The sequence below is a fragment of the Pristiophorus japonicus genome, chromosome 7 (assembly GCF_044704955.1).
Source record: "Pristiophorus japonicus isolate sPriJap1 chromosome 7, sPriJap1.hap1, whole genome shotgun sequence".
NCBI lineage: Eukaryota > Metazoa > Chordata > Chondrichthyes > Pristiophoridae > Pristiophorus > Pristiophorus japonicus.
Window position 1 is genome coordinate 2949204 of NC_091983.1, and position 11168 is coordinate 2960371.

At 46.3% G+C, this 11168-nt stretch overlaps 1 protein-coding gene across 1 annotated transcript; it reads left to right on the top strand.

The window, feature by feature from the left end:
* The first annotated feature begins 213 nt into the window (after positions 1–213).
* map10 (microtubule associated protein 10) lies at positions 214–10820 on the top strand. Its single transcript, XM_070884685.1, has one exon. The coding sequence runs from the start codon at positions 311–313 to the stop codon at positions 3113–3115; it is 2805 nt and encodes a 934-aa protein (XP_070740786.1). The 5' UTR covers positions 214–310; the 3' UTR covers positions 3116–10820.
* Positions 10821–11168: the final 348 nt, after the last annotated feature.

Sequence of the window (11168 nt, forward strand, 5' to 3'; positions counted from 1 at the left end):
CCCCATTGGTCGGCGACGCCCGTCACTCCGGCGCCGGCTCGCCCCCTCTTGCCGTTGGGTGGCAGTTGGGGGAAGCAGGCGGTCCCCAGAGGCAGCATGGGAGTTGTAGTTTCGGGGACTGTTGCCCTGGAGGAGCTGGAAGCTCAGCGGGCCGGGGAACGGACTACAGCTCCCAGAGAGCGGTGCGCGCTCGCGGTCCTTTCATGAGGCGGCGTTGCCAAGGTTGCGGCTCCGAAGCTGCTGTGCGGTCGGGCGGTGTTGGGGTAGCCGGTACCCCGGGGAGGCCGAGCCGCCCGCCCGCCCGCCCGCCATGAATGCAGCCGCCGACACGGAGACGCTGTTCTCCCTGGAGCTGCTGGTGGATTGCGTGCAGTTCGAACCTGAGCCTGGGCCTGCCGCTCGCCCCGGCCCCGTGCTGGCCGTGGCTTTCAGGCTGCTGGACTTTCCCACCCTGCTGGTCCACCAGACCACCCCGGAGCGGGCCGAGGGGAAGGTGGGCCCGCCCGAGGGGCCGCCGGCCGGCTCCCGCGTCCCGTTCGGCAAAGGCAAGTGTTGCCTGCTGAAGCTGAGCCTGACCTCCCTGAGCCACAGCCCGCTGTACACCATGCTGCTGGACGTCGTGCCGCGGGTGCCCAGGCTGCTGGGCAGCTGCGTGATCCCGCTCGCGGGCGCGGCCGAGGAGATCCGGCGCCAGGTGGAGCAGCACGGAATGGCCGTGCCGGCCGTGCACGGGGGCAAGGGGCTGTACGCTGTGTACAACCTCATGGGCCGGGAGGTGGGCCACATTGCGCTGCGGTACAGGCTCCTGAGTCTGGGGGTGGCTTCACTGCCCCATGTGCCGCACAACCAAGTGCTGACAGTTGCAATGGGAGAGGAGGACTCTTCACCTGGACCTTCAGCAGCGCCAGTGGTGCCCAGTGGGCCACTTGTGCTGGAGCAGATCCAGGAAGAGCAGGAGACGGTGGCACAGCAGGTTACTGGGAACACTCCATCTCGCTCTGCACAAAGTCCCGACCCGGTGCCTGGTGGCCCAGTTATCCGCCAGCATATCCAGTTAGGCGAGAGTGAAGTACCTGCTACCGCCTCAGTGTCCAAGAAGACACTTAAACCAAAGACATTGGCAAAAGGAATACAAATGGAACACAACACGAGACTACAGAGACTAGAAACTGAAGAAAGCACGGATATCGGTGTGGACAACGTTTTTTGTCCGCCCCCACTGTACTACAGCCAGTCGACGGGTGACTGTAAAGAAACATTGACTGAAATGCACAGAATAGTGGAGACCGAGTTTCGCCCACTCGAGGAACTGGATTCAGATGAAGATGGTGAATCGTTCGGAATGAGCCAGACTTTGAGTAATTCTCGGCTGCTCCAAAGTCAGTCAGAAACAGCATCCAGGTTAAACCCACAAGTACCAAAGATGCCCACGCAGCCTGATGCTGATCTAGGTAATATTATCAGACAGTTACCTTTGCTGAATGCACTCCTACTAGAGCTTTCTTTATTACAGGACCAGGTTCCACGGCGGATTGCTCTTACTGTTCATCCCCAGCTTGCTTGGCTTTACAGTGGATTGGAGAATGATTCGCCCAAATTTCACAACCCAATTAGATCACCATCATCAGAGCACCTCAGATCTACCAGTTCACATTTTAAGAAACATAAAGAGAAGCAACCGATATCTCTAAAGCTCTTTGATAAAGAAAATACTCAGAAGCAAACTAACACAAAGAAAGACTCGGAACATCCCAAAAGAAAGCTGATGTTTGGATTGACACATACACTGCGGTTAAGGCTACAGCAGACAAACCCAAATGTGTTGACATTGCTTGATCAAAGAGAGTTGTCGAGAAAAAGGCAATTGGAACAACGGAAAGAGAAAAAGGCTGCGGGAATGTGCTATAAGGGCAAAGGGGAAAGAGGTTCTTCAATGCTTCTCCAACATCTTCCTGGAGCTTTAAGTGGCTGCTTTGAAGAGAACATTGAAACATTAATTCAAAACAGTGTCGATCTTGACTCGCCTCATTCTTCAAAGGTTCTAAGAAATGGCAAGCCTAGAGGCAAAAATAACTTTGGAGCAACTTCGGAACTGGGAAGTGCTACTAGTAAAGGGCAGGTGTGTGTTCAATCTCTGGGATCATTAAATCACAGCAAATTTGACATCTCCGCACAGAGGTTTAATAAGGCAACAAATTACAGGATTCTTATTGGAAAAGATGTGAAGATCAGTCTACCCAAAATATTCAATCATGATTCTGACCTCGGTGTCATTGAGGAGGTGGATGTGTTGCAGACCCCAGAGATGAATCCTGGCTTTACTATTGATCCAACAATAGTTGAAAACAGTGCTGCACAGATTTCTTCTCATAGATGTAATGATAGTCCTGACCCCAAGTATTCTGAGGATTTTACAAGTCCTGAACCAATGGGATACTCAGAAGATTTTACCAATCCTGAACCTACAAGCAGATGTGCAGATACTATGGGTAATAGTACAGAGGCCGCATCCACTAGGGTGAAATGTATTTATTCTGACAATGAATCAGAATTTAGCTTTATCAAACACTCCAGTGATAGTCAGGGAGCAGCTCAAAGTGAGAGGGAAGATGATTCAATTCCACTACCAGCACTGTCCCAGCGATCTCCAATTCGGTCTTTAAAGGGAATACACGTCACAAAAAGTCACCAACAGAGAATGGCATTGTCTTCGGCAGCCTCAAATCTATCTGATGATGCAACCAGCTCAATCGAGGGAAATGAACTTAGAAATATACTGAACCTAACAAACAAAGAAGAAACTAAGAAACAACGTAAGTCAACTATCCTGCAGGCTTCTAGGGCAGTAATCAATCCAGCTAGCACAGAGGCCCCCCAACTTGCAAGTTCAAGGAATGGACACAGGTCTTTAGAGGAGAGCCAGTCATTGGTGACTTCTCCGGTGAGCTCCTATGTACCATCTAGTGTGTCTGACCTTGTCTGCAGTGGACTTGAAATGAACACAACAGATATTCAAAAAGATGATATGAATGAATTGGGCACTATGGAAATTGTTAATGAATACAGACATATTTCTGAACTAGTAGCCAACAAACTTCCTGGATATACTTTATGATGCTATCACTGAAGTTATCGAGCTATCTACTTTGTGGTTGTGCTTAGCTTCTTAAGACTGCATTATAGTTATTTACATTTCGCTTGGCCCATAAGCACACTTTACCTGCACAGTATGCTATTTATTATACATGTGACAAAATGGATGGTAGAAGAGATATGCAGTTTTAGCCCTCTACCTGAAAGTGTTCTGCTTCTCAACCTCTCCGAAACCTTTCACACAGTGAACAACACCCTCCTTCAATGCCTCTCTTTCATTCTCCAGTTCAGACTCCTTCCTTCCTCATTTCCTACCTATTAAACGGTAGCATGAGCATCTCTACCAATGGCTTCTCTTTCCAACCTTGCATCTTAGTTCCTCAAGAGATCCATCTTTAAACCCCTTCCTCTTCCTCCTCCTACATGCGGCCCCTTAAAAGCATCATCTGGTGGATCAGATACGATTCGGAATGACACCCAGCTCAAGCTTTCCAATATCCCTCACGACCAATCTTCTCTGTAATGTTTTTGTGTACGTGGCAACTTTAAGGGCATGTGCGGTTTTTCCCTTGAGAAAACGGCAAGCCACCTGCTCGGGAGCTTCAGAGAGCCTCGCGGCCCCGCGTAGCTAAACGGGACAAATGTGCACGAACCCTTCACTGCCTATGTTGTAAGACTCGTCTGACATCCAGCCTTCGATGAGTTGCAATTTTCTCCAGCTATACGTTGGGAAGAAGGAAGCCATTGTCTTTGGCCCCCGCTACAAATTCCATACACTTGCCACCGACTCCATCCCCCTCCCCAGCCACTGTCTCAGCGAATCACACTCTGTGTCCTATTTGACCCCAAGCTGAGCATCTAACCCTTAGGGGGGGAAATTGAGTAGCACCCTGTTTGGGGGCAGTAACAGCTCAAGGTGGGAGTTCCTGCGGTAATCGCGGAAGTCCCACCCCGCTTGGGATTACTGCCCACGAGAGGAAGTGGAACGCAAAATAATGCGCTCCACTTCCTCTGTGAGGCGCTATGGTGGCGGAAGCACAGGGAGAGGCGCGCGTAGACTCCGCGGGTCCATACCTGGATCACCAGGGAGCAGGATGCTGTGGCATCAGCCTGGCACTCAAGTGGAGTGCCGGGCTGCCAGATGGCGATCTAGACCTCATGTTGAAGGATGCAATGGGCCGCGACACGCAAGTCGGACGATGTTTTTCCCGCACATGTCACCTCCCATTTAACTAGCCCAGTACACGCCCCCTGAAGTTGCTGCTGTCGTTGCCCGGGGCGAAAACTGGTCACTGTGCATGGTGATAACATAGTCATCGCCCGCGGGGCATTACCGGTGCCACTAAACTCCCACGGAATTTAGCGGTAGTTGTTAGCGGTGTCGCGCCTGGCCGAAAAGTAGTTTGCGCCCTTGGGGCGCTAACTGGAGGCGCAACTGGCCCCAATTTCTCCCCCTTAATGTCTCCATCACAGATCGTCTACATCCACCTGTGTAACATCAGCTGCCTCTGCTCCTGGTTCCGTTTATCTGGTGGTGTTGGAAGCCTCATCCAGGCCTTTATCTTGCCTCCAGACTCAGTGATTCCAATGTCCTATTGAGCAGTCTCCCATTCTCCAACCACCTTCAAACCTGTACCTTATTCTGCACAATGTCCCACTTGCACGTCTCCCTAGTTCTCACTGACTAGCATTGGCTTCTGGTCTCCCGAAACCTCATTTTAAATTTGCATCCTTGTGTTTCAATCCCTTCATAACCTCACCACCACCCCCCCCCCCCCCAACCCATTTGAAGCTTCCTCATGTGCTGTAACCTTGCACGTCACCTGCCCCCCCCCCCTCAATCTTTCTGACTCCAGTTTCTTGTGTATGCACCCTACACCCTACTAAATCCATTGGTGGCCATCCCTTCAGTCATGTGCACTCTCTATGTCTCAGGGAGAGACGTTATCCATTAGGCTTCCAATGCTAACTGACTCAATTGGCAATTGTTACTAAAGATGCAGAGTAACTTAGACCAGTTCAATTTTAATAGATTGGGAGAGGGATCAAAAATTCTTGGGGAAATCAATTTTGAGGATAGCATGAAACAAAAACAGAAAATTATGTAAATACATCAGACATTAGAAATAGGAGCAGGAGTAGCTTGCTCCGCCATTTAATACGATCATGGCTGATCTGATCATGGATTCGGCTCCACTTCCCTGCCCGCTCCCCATAACCCTTTACTCCCGTATCGCGCAAAAATCTGTCTGTCTCCGCCTTAAGTATACTCAAAGACCCAGCCTCCACAGCTCTCTGGGGCAGAGAATTCCACAGATTTACAACCCTCTGAGAGAAGAAATTCCTAGTTTTAAATGGACGGCCCCTTATTCTGAGACTATGTCCCCTAATTTTAATTTCCCGTATGAGTGGAAATATCCTCTCTATCTACCTTGTCGAGCCCCCTCATTATCTTTTACATTTTGATAAGATCACCTCATTCTTCTGAACTCCAATGTGTATAGGCTCAACCTATCTTTATAAGTCAACCCCCTCATCTCTGGAATCTGGTCTCCCCTTCCATATTATCTGGCTTAGTCTGAACTATTTAAATACTATTAAGTGTAGGTGTGGTATGTAAGGGAAACACATTTATTAGTGTTCTTCGTTCCTGTGTCTGTTCTAATAAATATACATATCTTTTAAAGACAATTGCAGGATCCTCATCAGATGCAAAGTACAGCTATCCTATAATGGAAGATCATGGTCCATTCCCCAAAACACCCACAATCAAACCCTAGGAGATCAACTAGTATATCCTTTAATTTTTCCTTGGAAGGGATTAGCTGTAAAGCCAACCCAGATGCTTCTAATATCCCTAACCTATCTAAACCTAGGACCCTACTTTCGCGAGGCCACTTTTCCAAATGGCCCCATGACAACAGTTGCCTTGTGAAGTGGTGGTACTAACGTGTGGCATGTTGGAATATGTAAAGCATAGAAAGTGTTATGAAGCTTAGCATGCAGTCTCAATGGTGGTAACATGGTGATAGGAAACTACTGGTAACCTGCATACTTTGTCCTTATCATATCTACACTCCGCTGCATTCTATGGTTGTCTCAGAGGTATCGAGAGCCAGTGCTGATGAGGTTAGCTTTGGTCTCTATTTTGTGTTGGCATTCCAGAGCTTAGGACCTAGGCAGCTGAATGCAGGGCTGCCAGTGGAAATCAGGGATGCGCAAGAGGCCAGAATTGGAGGAGCTAGAGCGTTGGGCTGTAGTGCTGGAAGAGGTTAAAGAGATAAGGAGGAACAATGTCATGGAGGGATTTGAAAAGAAGGATGAAAATTGAAGAACTGAAATCAGTCCCAGAAAATGTTTGGATTGCTAGTTAATAAATTATCATTATATGGCATGACAATGATTACCTATCTACAGCCCCTCCACCTTGTGAGTCAAAATGGCCACTGCCAGTGGTTCATGTAAAGGGTTGGTCCTACTGGGAAACAAGCTGCCAATGGACTCACTATAAAGACTTTCTATCTGGTTAATGAAAGGATCAAAACTCAATATAGAAAAAATAATTCTATTCCCCCCTCTCATGCATCTGTTTGCGATCAAGGGGGGAAAAGGTAGCAAGCCAATTTTGAGGTTCAGAAATAAAGTTACTAAATAATTCTTAATAATGCTTCCCTATAACTTTTCCAACCAAGATGCCAAGACCTTAATCAGCCTTTAACAAATAAGTTGTGGATATTCAACAAGGTGTTTTTTTAGCTTATAAATAAGCAAAGCAGTGCAAAAACCATTGAGCTTTGCTCCTCTTCTCTCAAATATCTATTGATAGGCCGGCTTATCACTTGACTTAAAAACTGTCTTGCATAACATTCACTATGCCATTTGTCCATAGGTGTTTTCCTCGTGATCCTTTCAATCTCGCCTTCTGTGATCAGTCTTTACTTGGTTAAGCAATCCAGACCAGGGAGGCATCATTCTCTTGGCTATGTTGGCTCACAAAAAAGGCGGAGTGGGTACCGATAGGTTACCATTAGCATGCTGTATACCAATGATATATTACTAATCAAACTATTCAGAACAGTCAGAAGGAGAATGTCATTTCATGTGATAATGGTTTCTAAGGCTCAGTCTGCCTCGAAACATTGCTCCTTATTGATCAGCAATGCAGTCATAATTTATAAAATCCTAGAGAAAGAAAATAAGATATGTAAGTATAGCGCCTTTCACAACCTCAGGGCCTCCCAAAGCAGCCACTGAAGTGTAGTCACTGTTGTAATTAGCCCAATGTGAACCAGCGCTTGTATTATGTAATATGCACTATCAACAAAGGCAGACATTGATGTGGAGATTCAACATCGCCGCCAGTGCAGCCTTCGGCCATCTGAGAAAAAGAATGTTTGAAGATCTGGCCCTCAAATCTACCACCAAGCTCATGGTCGACAGGGCTGCAGTAATACCCACCCTCCTATATGGATCTGAGGCATGGACGATCAGTCGCTGGAGATATATCACCAACGATGTCTCCGCAAGATCCTGCAAATCCCCTGGGAGGACAGGCGCACTAGAAATAGTGGATGCATTGGTGATCATTTTCCAACAGTCTATCGACTCTGGATCAGTTCCTATGGACTGGAGGGTAGCTAATGTAACAGCACTTTTTTAAAAAGGTGGGAGAGAGAAAACGGGTAATTATAGACCGGTTAGCCTGACATCAGTAGTGGGGAAAATGTTGGAATCAATTATTAAGGATGAAATAGCAGCGCATTTGGAAAGCAGTGACAGGATCGGTCCAAGTCAGCATGGATTTATGAAAGGGAAATCATGCTTGACAAATTTTCTGGAATTTTTTGAGGATGTAACTTTTAGAGTGGACAAGGGAGAACCAGTGGATGTGGTGTATTTGGACTTTCAAAAGGCCTTTGACAAGCTCCCACATAAGAGATTGGTGTGCAAAATCAAAGCACATTGTATTGGGGGTAATGTACTGGCATGGATAGAGAATTGGTTGGCAGACAGGAAGCAGAGAGTCGGGATAAACGGGTCCTTTTCGGAATGGGAGACAGTGACTAGTGGAGTGCCGCAGGGCTCAGTGCTGGGACCCCATCTCTTTACAATATACATCAATGATTTGGATGAAGGAATTGAGTGTAATATCTCCAAGTTTGCAGATGACACTATACTGGGTGGCGGTGTGAGCTGTGAGGAGGATGCTAAGAGGCTGCAGGGTGACTTGGACAGGTTAGGTGAGTGGGCAAATGCAGTATAATGTGGATAAATGTGAGGTTATCCACTTTGGTGGCAAAAACACGAAGGCAGAATATTATCTGAATGGCGGAAGATTAGGAAAAGGGGAGGTTCAATGAGACCTGGGTGTCATGGTTCATCAGTCATTGAAAGTTGGCATGCAGGTACAGCAGGCGGTGAAGAAGGCAAATGGTATGTTGGCCTTCATAGCTTGGGGATTTGAGTATAGGAGCAGGGAGGTCTTACTGCAGTTGTACAGGGCCTTGGTGAGGCCTCACCTGGAATATTGTGTTCAGTTTTGGTCTCCTAATCTGAGGAAGGATGTTCTTGAGGGAGTGCAACGAAGGTTCACCAGACTGATTCCAGGGATGGCTGGACTGACTTATGAGGAGAGACTGGATCAACTGGGCCTTTATACACTGGAGTTTAGAAGGATGAGAGGAGATCTCATAGAAACGTATAAGATTCTGACGGGACGGGACAGGTTAGATGCAGGAAGAATGTTCCCGATGTTAGGGAAGTCCAGAACCAGGGGACACAGTCTTAGGATAAGGGGTAGGCCATTTAGGACTGAGATTAGGAGAAACTTCTTCACTCAGAGAGTTGTTAACCTGTGGAATTCCCTGCCGCAGAGTTGTTGATGCCAGTTCATTGGATGTATTCAAGAGGGAGTTAGATATGGCCCTTACGGCTAAAGGGATCAAGGGGTATGGCGAGAAAGCGGGAAAGGGGTACTGAGGTGAAGGATCAGCCGTGATCTTACTGAATGGTGGTGCAGGCTCGAAGGGCCGAATGGCCTACTCCTGCACCTATTTTCTATGTTAACATCAGTGTCCTCGTCCAGGCTAATATCCCAGTAATGAAGCACTGACCACACTCGATCAGCTTCGCTGGGCAGGCCACATAGTTCGCATGCCAGATACGGGACTCCTTAAGCAAATGCTTTATGCGGAGCTCCTTCACGGTAAACGAGCCAAAGATGGGCAGCGGAAATGTTACAAGGACACCCTCAAAGCCTCCCTGGTAAAGTGTGACATCACCACTGACACCTGGGAGACCCTGGCCGAAGACCACTCGAGGTGGAGAAAGTGCATCCGGGAGGGCGCTGAGCACCTCGAGTCTCAACGCAAAGAGTGTGAAGAGGTCAAGCGTAGACAGCGGAAGGAGCGCGCGGCAAACCAGCCCCACCCAACCCTTCCCTCGACGAATGTCTGTCTCACCTGTGACAGGGTTTGTGGCTCTCGTATTGGACTGTTCAGCTCCCAGAGAACTCACTTTGGGAGTGGAAGCAAGTCTTCCACGATTCCGAGGGACTGCCTATGATGAGATGATGCACTAAGGTCAAGGAAACACTTAACTGGATTGGAAATGGACACACATTTTTGTCTAATGAGGTCATACTTGTCGGAAATGAACTTACACACAATGCAAAAATGTGCCCCGACAGTTTGGCATCAAACAATCCAAGGTCAGATACAGCAGAGACCATATTTAGTGATAACAGATCCGAAACTGTTATATGCTGGAAGAAGCCACACAGTGGTGCGTTAAAGAGTTAATATGGTTTGAATATTTAATATAAAAACAGAAAATGCTGGAAATCTCAGCGGCTCAGGTAGCATAGGTGGAGAGAAAAACAGTTAACGTTTTAGGTCGATGACCCTTCGTCAGAACTGGTTTGAATATTTTATTGGAAGAGTTTATAGTTTACTTCTAAAATTCTGAAGGTTTGTGATTTATAAAATGTTTATAATTTCCATAGGAAGTGCCTCAGTTTGTAAAATGTGTTATCTTTCAGTTTCGTGCTCATGATAGGAGCTTCCCCAAATGCTGTCAAATGAAAGTTTCTCATGCTAATATAATACATTGTCTTTTTTATACTGCATATACATATGGTAAAAACACTGATGAATTTCTGTTTTAGCTTGCATAAAGCCATTGCAAGATTAAATGTATTTCCTGACAGCTTTACAAGAAAGAAGAATGCAACAATTATCATTGTTATTTTAAGTTGCAATAGCAAACGCAGATGCTTACTTAATATTTTCTTCAATAAACAGATGCAGGTTCCTGTGAAATGTGATAGTAATTGCCAGATGTGTTCATTGCTATTATCGTCCCAGAAATGTCACCCTAATTCACAGCAGAAATTCCAAATGTGCCATGGAAGACACTTGACATGTGATAATACATTTTTTTTTACAGTCCATCACCTTCAGTTTATTATACGCATACTGTCTTGTGTCTGATTTTCTGTGTGGCTGATTACCTGAATGATTGGTGTGAAGGCACAAATGGAAACTCATTTCAAAAAAGCAAACTGCACAACAATACTTATAAGGCACAGAATGCTGGACCTAAATACTCCATTTTAGGCATTATGCAATCATGATTTTTCTGGATGATCTAACCATTATATTCCTTCATATGTGCCTTCAAACATTATTCATCTGCTGAAATATGATCTTGCTTTTAGTAAATCAGTGTGATCCCAAATTGTTTATTTCAGTTGATTAAAACGATTTAAAAAAGACTGAAAATATTTGTTTTGACTTGTAGTTTAACATCAAAAATAAATTAGTAAGATCATTTTATTATTTAGTGTAGTTAATGTTAATGGTCATTCTTTGTCTCATCTCCAAATTAGCTCTATCCTATCATACTATCTTCCTTGATTGAGAGGACAGCATAACCCAGACTGTCTGTGTCCAAAACCAGAAAGTGCAAACAGCATTTGACTTCGAGACATTCTTGAGTGATGGAGTGATGAAGGAATAGATTCTTCCCCGGATGACTTTGGCATCCTCCCCCGATGTCCAGTTGAGACTGGCAAA

Coding starts and splice junctions, on each gene's coding strand:
- map10 (XM_070884685.1), top strand. CDS start 311: ATGAATGCAGCCGCCGACACGGAGACGCTGTTCTCCCTGGAGCTGCTG.